Below are 15,843 nucleotides of genomic sequence, written 5' to 3'. Positions count from 1 at the left end.
GGTCTCAATAGGGCCGCAAACCCTACTCGGACTAGTGTACACATATGGGGGGCCGTGAGCTAGCTTTCGAGTTGGCCGGTCCAATGACCGTCGTTGAATGTGGCCACATTCTCGGTTCACATACATTCAGATATGGTATCTATGTTTATGTGATTGCGCAATCAATTTTATGAAAGGAAATGAATTTAGTGACTCGGGTCTTTTAAAATGAAAATCCTGTGTTCACTCAACTGTGGCTAACAAATTAAAAGGAACTTATTTTCGGCACTATGTCCACTGAGTATATCTAGTACTCAGCCCTGTATGTTTCTTTTCTAACGTGCAAGTCGAACGTGAACGAGGAGGCGAAGGTGTTAGGAAATGACTATTAATAAGTAGTTAGGTAGCCTAAAGTAGTATGTCTTCATACATACTATTTTTTCATGGACTCTTACGCTGCAATAGAACTATGTTCTAAGAATTTATGAATTTAGTCTTGATACTCTGATTTTCTTTTGACTATGTACCCATACGCCTTCGAAACTATTACCTCGAGTTGAATTATTGCTCTTATGTTTACTTCATGATTGATGAGAGTACTTTTAGTCGCAAAATAGCTACGCTCACTAGTACTAGGGAGATGTAGTCATGACAGTTTTTTTCCATCCTAATCAATTCTCAATATTTTACATGGTATCAGAGAAAATTTTCTACATATCACTCTTATATCCTGATCTATTTTCTCTTTGTTCATAATGAACAATCGTGTTGATTTGTTTCCGGAGAGTTCTCCGTTCGACTAACCTTCGGCGGAAAAAGTGTTTGATCTCCTCTCAGGTTTTTCAATTTTCTCTCATCAATCTCTATTTTTCATTTCAATTTTTGAATCGGTTGATTTGAATCTCGCCGATCTGAATTTTTTTTCTCATTGAAATTTCTCTGTTCTCACCGATCTAAATCGGTTCTCTCTGATTTCACCGATAGAAATTCGGTTTTCTCTATTCTCACAGATTGAAATAGGATTTTATGAATCTGAAATATCAAATCCGTTTCTCAATTTTAATCTCCGGTTGAATTCGGTTTCCTCTATTCTCACAGATTGAAATAGGATTCTATGAATCTGAAATGTCAAATCTGTTTCTCAATTTTAATCTCCGATTGAATTCGGTTTTCTCTGTTCTCAAATATTGAAATAGGATTTTATGAATCTGAAATATCAATCTCAATCTCTATTCTCTCATCAAATCTGTTTCCGTTTTTTTTTCTTTTCTTTTGTTTCAGTTTCATCTCCAATATGCATTCTTTTCAAAATCTGCAATATCTCAATCTTTTCTCTAGCCTTTTTCTCATTGTGTTTCTGAGAATTATTTTAAAATTGTTTTTAGGAAGTGGGTAATGGTATTGGTAATATACACAAAATCGGCAAGCCAGCCAATGTTGAACCACGTTTTATATATTATACTGCTATTTTCTTGTTGCTGCGATAAATTTTGTTTTAATATGCTAAGCAAGTTTGGTGTAGCTTGAATTTGACTAATTTATTACTGAATCGCGCTATACTACGATTCTACGAACACGAGTTTATTCAAAGTTACATTTGTCTTTAGAAATTTGATTTAAAATAAAAAATTTAACAATTTACTAAAACAATATCGTTTAACAAAACAGTGAAAGAGTGATACTTTTGACCCTAACTTTTACAATATTTTATAAAATATTCATATGTACTATATATAGTCTATTCCATAAAATGTGCACAACTAGAAAGTAACATCACATTTGAAGAAAAAAATGAAAGTTGAGAATTCAAAATATTTTAAAACTTGCTTAAATGACATTATCATATATTGTAGAGGTAAAATTTGTGTATAATGGGTACATTTCATGAAATATGTTTAAAATTTAGAATATTTAAGACTATTTTTGTGAGCAATCATCATGGAGCTTTCGACGTTGTTTCAGCATGCGCTAGGAACTATTTTTGCGCATTGCAAATACGTTGGCGGCTCATGACGAGTTCTGCCAAGAATGAGTCGACGCTATCAGTCGGGAGAGTCCCACGACACTGCAAAAATTGAACATCCACAATTCTACAGTTTGCTACTGGGCAAACGACATTGTGAATGCTTGAAAAAATTTTTGCTGAGGCGTTCACAAAGTCATTAGAGCAGAATATCTTCGTGATTGACATTGTTATTGTTAGGATCGTCGACTGCAACATTAGTTTGATATTGTCCGCTTTGGGTCAAGCCCGCACGGATTTGTTTTTGGGTCACTCCCAAAAGGCCTCAAACTAATTGGGGTTGGACAAGAATTATATACACCTTCCAACTTCCCCTACTCATCCGATGTGAGATGGGTTTGTACCCCAACAAACCTCCCCTCAAACCGAGACCACATCGGGAACGCAGTCGACACGAACATGGGTCATTCAAGCCCTGGCCCCTGGGTCATCCTGGGCCCGACTCTAACTTTGAATCCTTCAGGGCCCGACCCTAACCGGGGCTCATCCAGGCACAACCCATAGCCACCTGGGCTCTGATACCACTTGTTAGGATCGTCGACTGCAACATTAGTTTGATATTGTCCGCTTTGGGTCAAGCCCGCATGGATTTGTTTTTGGGTCATTCCCAAAAGGCCTCAAACTAATTGGGGTTGGACAGGAATTATATACACCTTCCAACTTCCCCTACTCATCCGATGTGAGATGGGTTTGTACCCCAACAGTTATGACATTTAATTGGCATCGCGTAAAAATTGATCTTGGCCATTAGGTGATGAGTGATGACTTATCAGATTTATAAGACTTTCATTGATTTGAGCATGTTTAGATAGATTGATGGTGTAATATGGTCTCAACATTTAAACAACCAGTGAGAATAATTTTGCTGTTTATTCTTTGTTTTCTCTAACTACTAATTAACAAAAACTATAGTAATTAAACAAAATAAAGTAAAACCAAAGCCTCGACCACACAAGACAGAGACGAATGACGAGTCGATCCCATCTAGATGGCACAGAGTGTAGCAATCTGTTGGTCCCGCTCAAACAATTCCATGTCCTTCTTCTCCAAATGCACCCACGCCTCGAACCCATCTACGTCCCCGCTTCCCATCACAACCACCGTGTTCGCTATCGTATGCGGCGCAATGCTCGCCCACACCGGCTTCCCCCATCCCAAATCCACTCCGTAGAATCCGAACTTACTGTAATCGGTGAACGTCAGAACATTATCCTCCCCACTCATGAACGTTCTCCCCGCAGTCCTCAGCGGCCCCACCACCGTCTCGTTGCGCCTATCCTCATCCATCCTCAGTATCCCACCGCACTCCGACACGGATCTGCTGACGACCTCTCCCAGCAGATCCGCCACCTGCTGGATCTCGCCCGCACTGCAGTGCGCCAGAGACAGCAGGACAAAATTACCACAAGCGGTTTTACTCAGGGGAGGGTCTGTCCTCCCCCGCATGTTAACCGCTTGGGTAATCAAACACCCCCTGGACCGGCCGTGTTTGGCCCCATCCAGGGCGATCAGGGCTTTTGCTATGAGGGCACACACCAAGTTGACCCTGGACACCCTCTGGTTGAGTTGCTTCAGGGCCGCTATGGCCTCCTTGCTGAAGGAAAACCTTTTCACTGAAATCCTTTCCAAGTCCAGGAAACGGATGGCAGCGCTTGAGGAGGCGCTGCTCTGGCTCCTGTTGGGGAACAGAGTGGCGCCGTCGAAGGTGACTGCCGCTTCTGTTTCTGGATTTGAAGTGATCGTGTTGGACCAATTGAGGAGGAAGGTGCTCAGGGCAGATGCGTCGAAGATCTTGTGGGAGATGCTGACGCCCACGACGAGGCCACCGCACTTGAGGCGTGTGGCCTGAATAGACAGGATTGGATAAGTAGGCAACTCGACTTGCTTTTTTTCGCGCGGGAGGAAAGCATCGAGGTTTTGGTGATCTCTCTCGGTGAGGAGGGTGGCGAGTTCGGTGTCGGGAGCTTCGGCTTCGACAAATTCGGCGCCTTGGTCGCTACAATCAACGATTTGGTCTTTGAGGTTAAACCTTCCTGCTAGAGGGTAGAAGGAGGGTAGAACTTTGGATAGTGATTGTTCCAAGTGGATTGGATTGGGATTGGATGGGTAGAAGAGAAGGACTCCTACTTCCATAAGTGGGAGAATCTCATCTATAAATGACAATTTGAAGGTTTTGAGATTTGGGGGAGTTGGAATGCATGGTTTTACAAGCTTTCTATTCAATATTTCCATCTTCCTTGTGTGGTGATTGTATGCCATCTAATACCACAATCTCATCTATTTATATAAATCCTTCACTCCCACCTTCACAATTTATTAAAAGATAGAAGAAAAAAATGCTACAACTTCCTAACTTGGTGTTGGATTAATGAGTTATGCAACCTTTTGTTACCCTTAAAGAAACAAACACAATCCTCTCCTAATTCAAAGTCAATAGCAGTAAGTATTGTTAGAGAAATCGCACTTCTCTTTTCACTTTCATAAAGGTCGCAATTATTTGTGTAAGTTTGTGATATTCATTGATACTAGATTCCTAGCATACAATAATTTAGCATGTGTTAAATATTTACCTATGTATGGTACAGTTAACATTACATTACTTAGTCCGCCATTGAGAAAAATCATAGAAAATAGAAAAAAGTAGTCATTTTAGAAATTTAAGAAATATAATAGAAAGAGAGTTGAAAAAATTGGTGGCATGAGAGTCCTATTTTATATAGTATTAATTAGTTTTAAAATAAAATGTGTGTGAAAATGAGTTAGTGGAATGTGTTGTTCACTATCAAGAATGATAAAAGTGAAAGGTGACAAATTTTTAGGGACGGACGGAAATGAAAATATGTGAAAAATTTTAAGGGACGGAGAAAGTAATAAAATTAGTTAAAAAATGTTAGTGGAATATGAATCAATTAATTTTATAACAAAATATATTTGAAATAAGTTAATGAAATATAAATTCATTGCTAAAATTAGTAAAACAATTATTCGCAATTTTGATACAATTAATCACAAAAGTAAGGAGTATTATATTGTTATAATATATCGTACTGTAGTTGTTTTAAATTAAATTTCCATATAACAGAGATTAAAATATTGTAAAGTGTAGCCGGCCAAGTTAGACCTTGTTGTTAGATCTCTGGATTATACTAAATAATTATTCCCTCCGTTTTTTAAAAATAGCAACTATTTCCATTAGGAGCCGTTTCTTAAAAATAGAAACTTTAGAATCTTTATATTTTAGGATATGAACCCCACAATATACTAACTCTACTTTCACTATTTTTTCTTTCTCTTTTTTACTTTACTCATTTTACTTTTCATCTTTCTTATTTTATTAATTTTTCTTTCTTACTTACCAATTGTACATTAAAACTCGTGTCGTTTCAAATGTTTTTTTTAATACGGAGGGAGTATGCCAGTATCCTTAATAAAATTTGTTTCGGGCCAGGAAAATGTTCATCGTTCGGTGTGTTGGGTACTGTTCCATTTTTCACATAAAATCTAAACAAAAGGGAAATTTAAGTATTAGATCGAGAAGAAATGGATTAGGTGTCATAGTTATCCATTGATTAAGTGAATTTGATCGATGCATGCTTTAATTAACGGTCTACTAATTACATATATTTATTTATTATAGTTGAAAACTTTTTATTTACACAAAATGCACGTGTTTTTGACACCTACTCCTGTTTTTTTTTTCTTTATCCATAATAAGTGTTCAATATCAAAATTTGAAAGTAAAGTTAGACTATTTCCAACGAAAAAATATAAACTAAGAAAATATATTTCTCATTTATGTTTTTGCTATACTATATTAAAATGTATAGTGAATCATAAGAAGAAAGTAAATTGAAAGGGTTAAAACAAAAATAACTACATTTACCTTTTGTTTAGAAAAGAGTTTAAATACCTCTTAAAAATTGATGAATGTGGTAAATATAGTACCCCATCCGTCCCAATTAAGATGATACATTTCTTAGTCAGTACGGGATTTTAGGAGTTGACGGTTAATGCGATTAATTGAAGAGTGAAAGTTAAGTGTTAGTTTTAAATGAAAAGATAAAAAAATGATTGAGTGTATTAATTGGTGATAGAAAGTTACCAAAAATAGAAATGTATTATCTTAATGGAGACAAACTTATAAAAAATATAAATATTTTATCTTAATTGGAAGAATGAATAGTTTATTCTCCTTACTTCTCCATTTATCTATTTACTTAGGAGATTCTCTAGGACATTTCCTCATTAATTTCAGACCTAATTTAATACTCCACTTTGTGAAATTTGTTTTGATGATATTTGACCATATACACTACTGAATGTAACAGAACTTGTGTAATATTTATGTCAAACGTGGACATAAATTACATTATAGTATTTCTTTTCCACTTGTCTGCAGTTTTATAATTCAATATTAAAATTTTGTAAGAACCCATTTCATCGCAGGATCTTTTTGACTCTTTTGTTTGTTTTTAGAATTAAGTCCTCTATAGTATTTCTACCGCCTACCAGTATAGTACTGATATATCCTAAATTTCTGATACCTCGACGTTTGTTTAACATAAAAATATAAGTTTCTTTAAAGAATAAATGATCAATAAGTATTATACAAATTTGAAACTAGGATCAATACGCATTATACAAATTTGCGACTATGGTCGTGATCAATACGAAACTAGTCTTAAACGATAAATGCTCAGTAACATCATTATAAGATAATCCAGAGTTTTGCAACTATGGTCGTGATCAATACGAAACCAGTCTTAAACGCTAAATGTTGTACAACATCATTATAAGATAACCCAGATTGCATTATAATGAACTAATAACAAACCTATAATGAACTCTGGATTTTTATTTTATGTAAAATGACGTTATTGTTTTTAATTCTCTGAATTCCCTATATGAACTATAAATAAAGTTATAACGAATCCTGTGTTATTTTTTAATAATGTGTTTGGTATTTAGGGTTTAAAGCATTCTATTTTTTTACATATTGTACTATTAAATCTATACACACATATATGTATATATACATAGAAAGTCGTGATCAAACAATAGAAATTGAAAATTTATTAATTTATTAATTCATTAATATCAATTATTGACTTTCAGTATCACAAACTCCTACAAATATTAATGAATCATAGAATTATAAATTAATAAACTTTCTCAAGTTTTCATTTTAATCTAGTTTCTAACCGATCACGACTCCATACATAGAGATACATTCTCTATTTGCAGGTTGGTTCTATCAGGAAAGTATATATTATCACCATGGGACATACAGTGGAGTATTATAGTATAATAATTCCCTTAACTAGCTATTCGATGAAGACTTTTAATTGTCCTTCTCAAGACCACATAAAGCTATTTACTTTATTTAAAATCAAGCTTAAGTCTTATTCACATTGTTAATTTTCGTTGGTGCTCCTAAATACATATCACCATTACACCAATTTGCAATAAATTAATGTAACACATGATTTCTTAGCGTGGCTTCATTCAACACTTAATAGGTCGGGTTCAACACTTTAGTAAGCATGCCTTTTATGACTCTTTTGAATCTACTCGTACGTGTGAAACGTATTTCAATGTAAATTCACATATGCAAAGTTTAATAGACAAATATTCATTGAGAAATACTCCCTCCGTTCCACAAGAATAACCAACTATTCTTTTCTATTCTTTTCTTTTTAGTCTGTCCCACAAAAATATGTATTTTCTAATTCTAGAAAGTTTTTTCTCTCTAATGAGGTGAGACTCATTCTATACTAACAATACTTTAATTACTTTTTCTCTCTATCTTTCTCTTACTTTACCAAATTTACATTAAAATCTGTGCCGAACCCAAAATGCATATTGTTTGGGAACGGAGTGAGTAATAAACAAATTATTCCCATTCACGATTATGGTGGAAATAGTCACCTAAACTTCAACTAGGATTATTCTCTTTCCTCTCTACAAAACTCATGTTAATTCCTCTCCTTTGAACCATTAGGCAAATCCAAAGCCTAACGTGTATAGTGGAGCCCCTTCCAGTGGCAGACGCATGATTTCAATTTTGGGGGATCCAAATTGGAGTATTTATTAATAGTTGCACGGTCATTTTCGATAACCTCACCACAAGTAGTTGTGGCATGAGTGAAGTGAAATATATTGATATAGTGAATGACAAATAATAAAAGGGTGATAACAATGACTAGAGATGCACATGATTATTATCATTAAAAGTAGCGTCGATATTGAAAGAGCCAATATTGTTATGAATACTTATAATATCAACTACTATGCATATAGTATGACATATTTGTTCTTCATAAGTACAAAAAAATTTAAATGGGCTTTTGCAGGTTTCGAACTCAAGTCCTTCAAATGGAAGAGTCAAGTGTCAGACACTTGCAGCATCATATCTATATTTAATTTATGTGAACTTACTAAGTATAGTATGATAAAACAGATAGAATTAAGAAGAATTAATTATTGTTAGTATATGACAACATTTGACATATTTTTTTTATAAGATTATTAGTACTATTAGTTTTTCATTAAGTGGATGCTAGTCTTCCAAAAGCTTTGCAAGTTTGAGAGTTGTTGAGAATGAATTGCAGATAACAGAGAGGTAATATGTGTGGTGTGAAACGTGATTTGTTGATGGGAGTGAACTGTGTGATTAGTGTAGACTATAACCGAGATTAGGAGTGAATTAATTTGGTGATTTACTTCCAATTAATTTGGAATTTAAGGCTGGGTGATTTGGTTGACTACACTAATTTTGGAGCGTGATTATACAGATTGGACAGGCTAAACGTGTGAATTATTTTCCCACAGCTGAAATCAAAGGGATTCTTTGGGCTCAAGTCAAAGAACCTAGGATTTGGGCTAGAGATAGGATTTAATTTAATTAATTTGGGCTATATAAACCACTTGTATTTTATTTAAATTGTGTAGCCCAACTCTAGTATTTCACAAGATTAAAATTCCACTCCCTCCGTCCGTCAAGAATATGCACTATTTCCTTTTTAGTCCGTCTCAAAAGAATATGTACTTTCTAATTTTAGAAAGTCTTTTGCCTCTAATGAGGTGAGACTCATTATCCACTAACAATACTTTTTCTCTCTACATCTCTCTTACTTCACCAATTTTACATTAAAACACATGCCGACTCCAAAGTGCATATTCTTTGGAGGCGGAGGGACTATTATTTATTTAATTTGTTATACCTAACATGAAATTGGGTCCAATAAATAATCCTCTAGGAATGGGATTATTAAATTTAAATTGTGATTTCCCATCACAACTTCGAAATCGTAAAACAAATTATCTAGTGCCTTGGTTTCCAAATCATTCGAATAAAAAACAAATTCACCAAGCACCAATTATTCAATACGCCACGTCATAAACGAAATTGATTTAGTCAACGCACAGTCAAAACTTTAAATCAAATTAGGTCACAGAAATATCAAATAACCATTTCACTAGTCATTTAATTCACGTACTTCAAGCATTAAATGAAAAAATTAGGTTTGAGAAAATTAGGGTTCGAAAATGCGGGGCGTTACACATCCAATCTCAATCCCAATCCCAATCCCAATCCAAATCCAATCCAATCCACTTGGAACAATCACTACCCAATGTTCAACCTTCCTTTTACCCTCTCGCCGGAAGGTTCGTCGATCACATAATCACATTATTAAAATAAATAAAATAAACCATAAGTTACATCTACACTAACCTAATTATTAAATATTTGCTACTTTCATTGACACTGATCAGATTCACGTGGAACCGATCTGAAATTACGGATCCATATTTGCTACTTTCATAACTACTAATTCCAAAAAGAAGCAATTCTTAAATATTAGGATGTAGTTGCAATATCCGCTAATAATAAAATACAATTATTTTTTTTTCAATTTCAGTACAAGAATTATAAACTCTTAATTTATTATCTTACGCCTCCGATCCAGCTATGATTATACATTTCTTAGTCGGCAAGAGATACTAGAAACTGTTGATTGATGTTGTTAATTGACGAGAGAAAGAGTGAATGTAAGAATTAAATGGAGATAGAAAGAGAGTTGAATCTTTAATCGAAAAGAAAAAAGAAGTGCGATTTCTCTAACAATACTCACTGCCATTGACTTTGAATTAGGAGATGATTATGTTTCCGTCTCTTAAGGGTAAGAAAAGGTTGCATAATTCATTATGTTGGCAATTGAAACTAGAAAAATAACATATAACCGTCCCACATCGGTGTTAAAAGGAAACTGAAACTAGTATATAAATCTCATGGGCCACTCCTCCTATCACCAATTGGTTTTAGGATGGAACCCATGGATTTCTATCATGACTTCATAGCAGGTTATGAATTAGGGTTCAGAAAAATTTCACCATCACCCCATACCAATCTCGACCAAAAAACAGAGAAACAAGTGAGAAAACCAAATCCCAATCAATCAAAAAATGGCCGACGACAAACCAACGCCTGAATCATCAAGCAGCAAGATACGAGCAAGCAAGAATGTAATGGTTGCATTCAAACTCAACGGAGGAAATTACCCGTTGTGGTCGCGACTGATGAAAGTCGCAATCGGGAGTAGGGGAGGCTACTCCCACATAACTGGAAAACCAGCCCCGCCGATGCCAGATAGCGAGGAGAATGGAGATTGGGAGGAGACCGATCTCATCGTCTTCTCCTAGATCGTGGACAATATCGAAACCAACATCATCGCAGATTTTGCCCATCACCAAATAGCCCAGGCACTCTGGGAGAGCCTAGCTGTCACCTATGAAAGTGAGGCGGATATCTACCTCGTGTACGACCTAGAAGACAAGGCAAACACGATTAAACAGGGAGATATGGACCTAGAGACTTATTACCGAAAGATCCATTGAATGTGGATCAATATCGATCGGTGCCAGAAACAGCCGATTGACTGCTGTGACAAAGGAGTGGGCCAATTCCGAGCGTACTCAAACACCAAACGAGTACTTCGTTTTCTCGTTGGACTGAATGAGGAATATGAAGGAGTCCGTCGCGATATCCTCAAAGAGGTAGAGACCGCATACAGCTAGGTGAAGAAGGAGGTGGCCCGATGCAAAATCGGACCGCCAAGTTCCCTCAACAACACCGCTGAAAACAACAGTGGGGGAACTGATCCCACATCTGGAGGAATCGGTCACGGCCTCGCAGCGCAAGGACAAAAACAACCCCCCTCGGGGAGGGAACCCTCGACCGACGGCCACCGCACACGGCCAGGGAAGTAAACCGGCGGATAAATCCAAGTTATGGTGCTCCCATTGCGGAATGCAGAAGCACACGCGAGAGACATGCTTCCAACTGGTGGGATACCCCAATTGGTGGAAGTAGATGCAGACAGCAAAGGCCAGGATGGCAGTCGGCTTAACCGTCAGAAATGAGACGGAAAAGTCGAATCCCGAGAAATGGGAGGCACCAAATGGACGAGGGAAGCAGAAGGAGGGGGACCAGCTGGAGGCGAAGGCAGAGGCGTCGTCGAAGCTGGCAATTTTGCCAGGGGAAGGAACTGGAATGAAGGGAGAGGCGGAGCCACATCAAATGGAGGTAAAGGGTTGGGGGTTCACAACCCTAACCCTAGTTTTAATGATTTATCACAAAACATACCCCATAGTTTCCAAAAATTATATAGGAAACCCCATGTTTTGCAGAAAAACCCCTCCACTTATAATGACTTAGATGATGACCCATGATTTATGGATTATTATAAAAAGCCCCCCGATATCTTTAAAAATACCCAGATCTGCCCTATTGACCATAAAAATCGGTTTGATCCCCTAGACCAAATTTCCGCTGCATATATTGTGAAAAATGGAGTTGAGGGAGAGAGAAAGGGATGGATTTTTTATTGTGGGGCCACCGATACCATGACCCCAAATAAGGATGATTTTATCAGTTTTAGTAATGTTCCTATGACATATATACAAACTGCTAGTGGGGAATTGATCATTGTAGCCGGGCCAGGCACTATTGAAATATCCCCAACATTGAGACTTTCAAATTACCTTTATGTTCCTACCTTGTCCCAAAGTTTGATGTCTATAAGTCATGTGACGAAGGAATTAAACTGTACACTGCTGATGCATCCCGACTTTTGTATCTTGTAGGATATTCAGACGAGGAGGATACTTGGGCGTGGCACTGAGAGCCAAGGACTCTACTACGTGGACGAGATAGCTCAACAAGGAAGTGTGATGCTACCTCACGGGTCCACGAAAAGGGAGATTTGGCTTTGGCACCAATGACTGGGACACCCCTCCCTTGGTTATTTTAGTTTACTTTTTCCTAAACATTCTATTCCGAAAGATTTTACTTGTGAGACTTGTGTTTTGGCCAAAAGCCACAGACAATCGTTTAAACCTACAAATACTCGTATGAATTCCATTTTTTCCCTTGTTCATGCTGATGTTTGGGGTCCTGCACCTGTTGTTGGGGGGGAATGGTTTTAGATACTTTGTCATAGTTGTAGATAATTGCACTAAGATGACATGGATATATTTTTTGAAACACAAATCCGAGGTGCCTGAAAAATTCATTATTTTCTTTAAACTTGTTCAAACCCAGTTCTAGACCACCATAAAAACCCTTCGGTCCGATAATGGCAGAGAATTCGTTAACCAAAAAAAGTCTGACTTCTTTACCGAAAAAGACCTCATCCATCAAACTTCCTTCCCTTATACCCCCGAACAGAATGGAGTAGCCGAGAGAAAAAACCGAATCATCCTTGAAATCACCCAAGCCTTGATAATTGTCACGACCGCCCATACTAGGGTTACTACAAACGCGACGGTCGTGATACAACATGTAAAGGGTAGATTTCTATTGAAAACTTAATTAACTTGAAGGAAAAAAATTTCTTTTTGTTTTAAAGAAACTTAAAATTATAACTTTGCTATTAAATAAAACAACATATGATAAACATTTTTAAAAGAAGCAGCGGAGAAAAATAGTTATTTAAGACCCAATCAACTTCTAAGAAAAACATGAAGTCTAACTTACGTGAAAGACATCATTTTCAGACAATAATGTAAATAGACGTTTAAAACCTAACGTAACCAAAACATGCTCATCATAGTAAGAAAAGATTTAAGTATTGAAACATGATTCAAAAACCTAGCAGCGGAAATAAGGTTCAAAGGGAGAGTCAAGGATCACGCCTATGTATGAAGACACGACGCATCCTAAGGCTAGGTCAACATCCTCCACAACATCCTGCTCAACCTGCACATAAGAAAATAATATGCAGGGCTAAGTACTTGATGTACTCAATGGGCTCATGCCGAAAACATTTTAATAAGTTATGTCATCCATACCAGTGATCTCGAGTTTTATATAGTAAGAAATATCACGAGAACACAAAAATCCAAGTCTGGCCAGACAATTTATCTCCTCATTTTCCACATCAATCAATCAATCACATCCTCTTACCATAGTGCGACGAAAGTGTGGCCACACTATTCGCCCATGAGACCGGCCGACTAGCAAGGACGGCTCACGATCCCCTCTGTGTACACAGTCTGATAGGGTTTGCGGCCCTACTCAGACCCGAATTCGTTTATCATAGCCCTATAGCCTAATGGAGCGAATTCACAAACTAGGCATCAAGCACAATCTCAACATAGCCTTATAGCCTAACGGAGCAAGCTCAAACGAACTAGGCATCAGGCAAAAATCTCAACATCAAAACAATCACGGCATGACATAACACTTTAAACCACCCTTATAACACCACATCATATTTTCGGAAAAATAAAGAGGTTTGAAAAGAAAGCCCACCTCGATCGCTTAGCAAATTCACAACCCAACTTATAGCAACTCTCGATCCTCACGAGTACACAACACCCTTGTCAACGACAACAAAAGTCAGCCTTCCACAACAACATTTTACTATGCATGTCCTATCGTTTTCTTTCTAATCGTTTTTTCTCAAATTCCCCAACCCAACATACGTCACAATGGTGTAAAGACACACGTAACACATTCCAACTTATCACAAGTGATTTCAACATTTAAACACATTCCTTGGACATACATGCATCATATAATACTTTTAAACTTGAAACTAGGTGTCATTTTAACAAGGCAGAAAACTGGCAAAACTGCGCGACCGTTTTGTAAAAATCACTATAAATTCACCCGACCTCATACGAAGCTAAATTTTGGATCACAATACAGAGGGCACATTCAAGTTCATCCATGAAAATTTTCACACCGAAATCACGTCATTTAGTCAGTCATATTACATATTAAACTCTCTGGTCGGAACATACAATCTCTGACAGCACTGCGCAGTTCATTTGAAATATTTACCATAAATTCATCCAATGCCCAAAAAGACTGAAAATTTAACACAACTCAGAAGACACTCAAATTTCATCTAGTTCAAGAATCACATCAATCGGAGGTCATTTGGTCAGTCAAACAGAAAACGAAACATTCATTTTTCGATAAAAAGGGCTGAAATTCACACGAGACACAGGTAACACCTTGAAGTTTACTCAGTAAAATTTTCATATCAAAATTCGGCCGTTTGGTAGGTCAATTACTCATCAGAAGCTACTGGTCGAATATCACAGATAACAGATACACAATTTCTAAATTAGGGTTTCCTTCTCAATCATCCAAACACCAATTCTCATGCTTATAACACACAATCATGCTTGATAAGACTCTCTTAAACATGTTTGCACATAAACTTACATCATTCACCAAAGATTCAAATCAAACTTCACACAAATCAATTGAAAACGCATATTTATGAAAGTTTTCAAGCAAACTCACTTTTCCCCCCGATTAAACTTGCGATCTACGATTCCTACACCCACTACATGCATGTAGGATTCAAGAACATGGTTCAAATGAAAAGAATGAGGAAAAGTGAAGCCAATATACCTTCTTTGATAAAACGAATCGGTAGAACCAAGAAACGAGGTGATTCGTCGGAGATTCTTGAAAATAAACTTCAATGGATGCAAGAAACAATGGTGGAAGAAGTTTTTTGGAGAGAATGTGGAGAGGGAGGAGGGAGGCACGAAAATTGAGGGAGAATGGGGGCTAGGGTTTAGTTTAGGTGTTTTTATAGGATTAGGGTTAGGTTTAAAATCAATTAATTAATTAATTGTGGGGAAAAATACAATTAAATAAATCCCACAATTAAAAGAATAAAATAAGCATGTGGGAAGGGGAGGAAATTTTTGAAAATTCCATGTAGGAATATCAAGGAATTTATTTGGTATTTACTTGGAGAGAATATATTCACAACTTAGGAAATAAAAGTGAATATTTCATAAATAAGGGAACAAAATAAATTAAATCTCCAAGTATGAAAATAATGGTGGGGGGCAGAAAATTTCCATAAGGAATTGCACAAGGAAATTATTTAAATCGCCAATTAAAAGAATTGGATTTAAATTAGGCAATTTATTTATAGGAAAAAGGCTCCCATAAAATAGGCAACAATTAATTAAATTCCCGGAAGGAAAATTTAGTGGAGGGGCCGAAAATTGCTAACCAAGGAATGTCCCAACTCTCTATTTATTTTAGGTGAAGAAATAAATTATAACATGATTTAATTGGAATAAATTCAAAGGAAGAGAGTCAATAAAGCACCAATTAAATCAAATGAAAATAATTTTTCTCCTATAGGAGATTTTCGAAATCTCCCAAGGAAAATAAAAATGGAGTTCGAATTCCATGTAGTACCATTCAGGGGTCATTTGGTTTGGATTTAATTTGGATAAGTATCCCAAGACAATTAATTAAATCCAAGAAATGAAATACTATTTCAATAATTAGGAAGGGC

At 36.5% G+C, this 15,843-nt stretch overlaps 1 protein-coding gene across 1 annotated transcript; it reads right to left on the bottom strand.

The window, feature by feature from the left end:
* Positions 1 to 2,986: 2,986 nt before the first annotated feature.
* LOC121764117 (pelargonidin 3-O-(6-caffeoylglucoside) 5-O-(6-O-malonylglucoside) 4'''-malonyltransferase-like) lies at positions 2,987 to 4,261 on the bottom strand. The gene has a single exon (XM_042160189.1). The coding sequence runs from the start codon at positions 4,259 to 4,261 to the stop codon at positions 2,987 to 2,989; it is 1,275 nt and encodes a 424-aa protein (XP_042016123.1).
* Between the last annotated feature and the right edge of the window lie 11,582 nt (positions 4,262 to 15,843).

This window comes from Salvia splendens, chromosome 14 (assembly GCF_004379255.2).
Source record: "Salvia splendens isolate huo1 chromosome 14, SspV2, whole genome shotgun sequence".
NCBI classification, from domain to species: Eukaryota; Viridiplantae; Streptophyta; class Magnoliopsida; order Lamiales; family Lamiaceae; genus Salvia; species Salvia splendens.
Note: the sequence above shows the minus strand (reverse complement) of the source record. Positions and strands in the feature narration are given on the sequence as shown.

Coding starts and splice junctions, on each gene's coding strand:
- LOC121764117 (XM_042160189.1), bottom strand. CDS start 4,261: ATGGCATACAATCACCACACAAGGAAGATGGAAATATTGAATAGAAAG.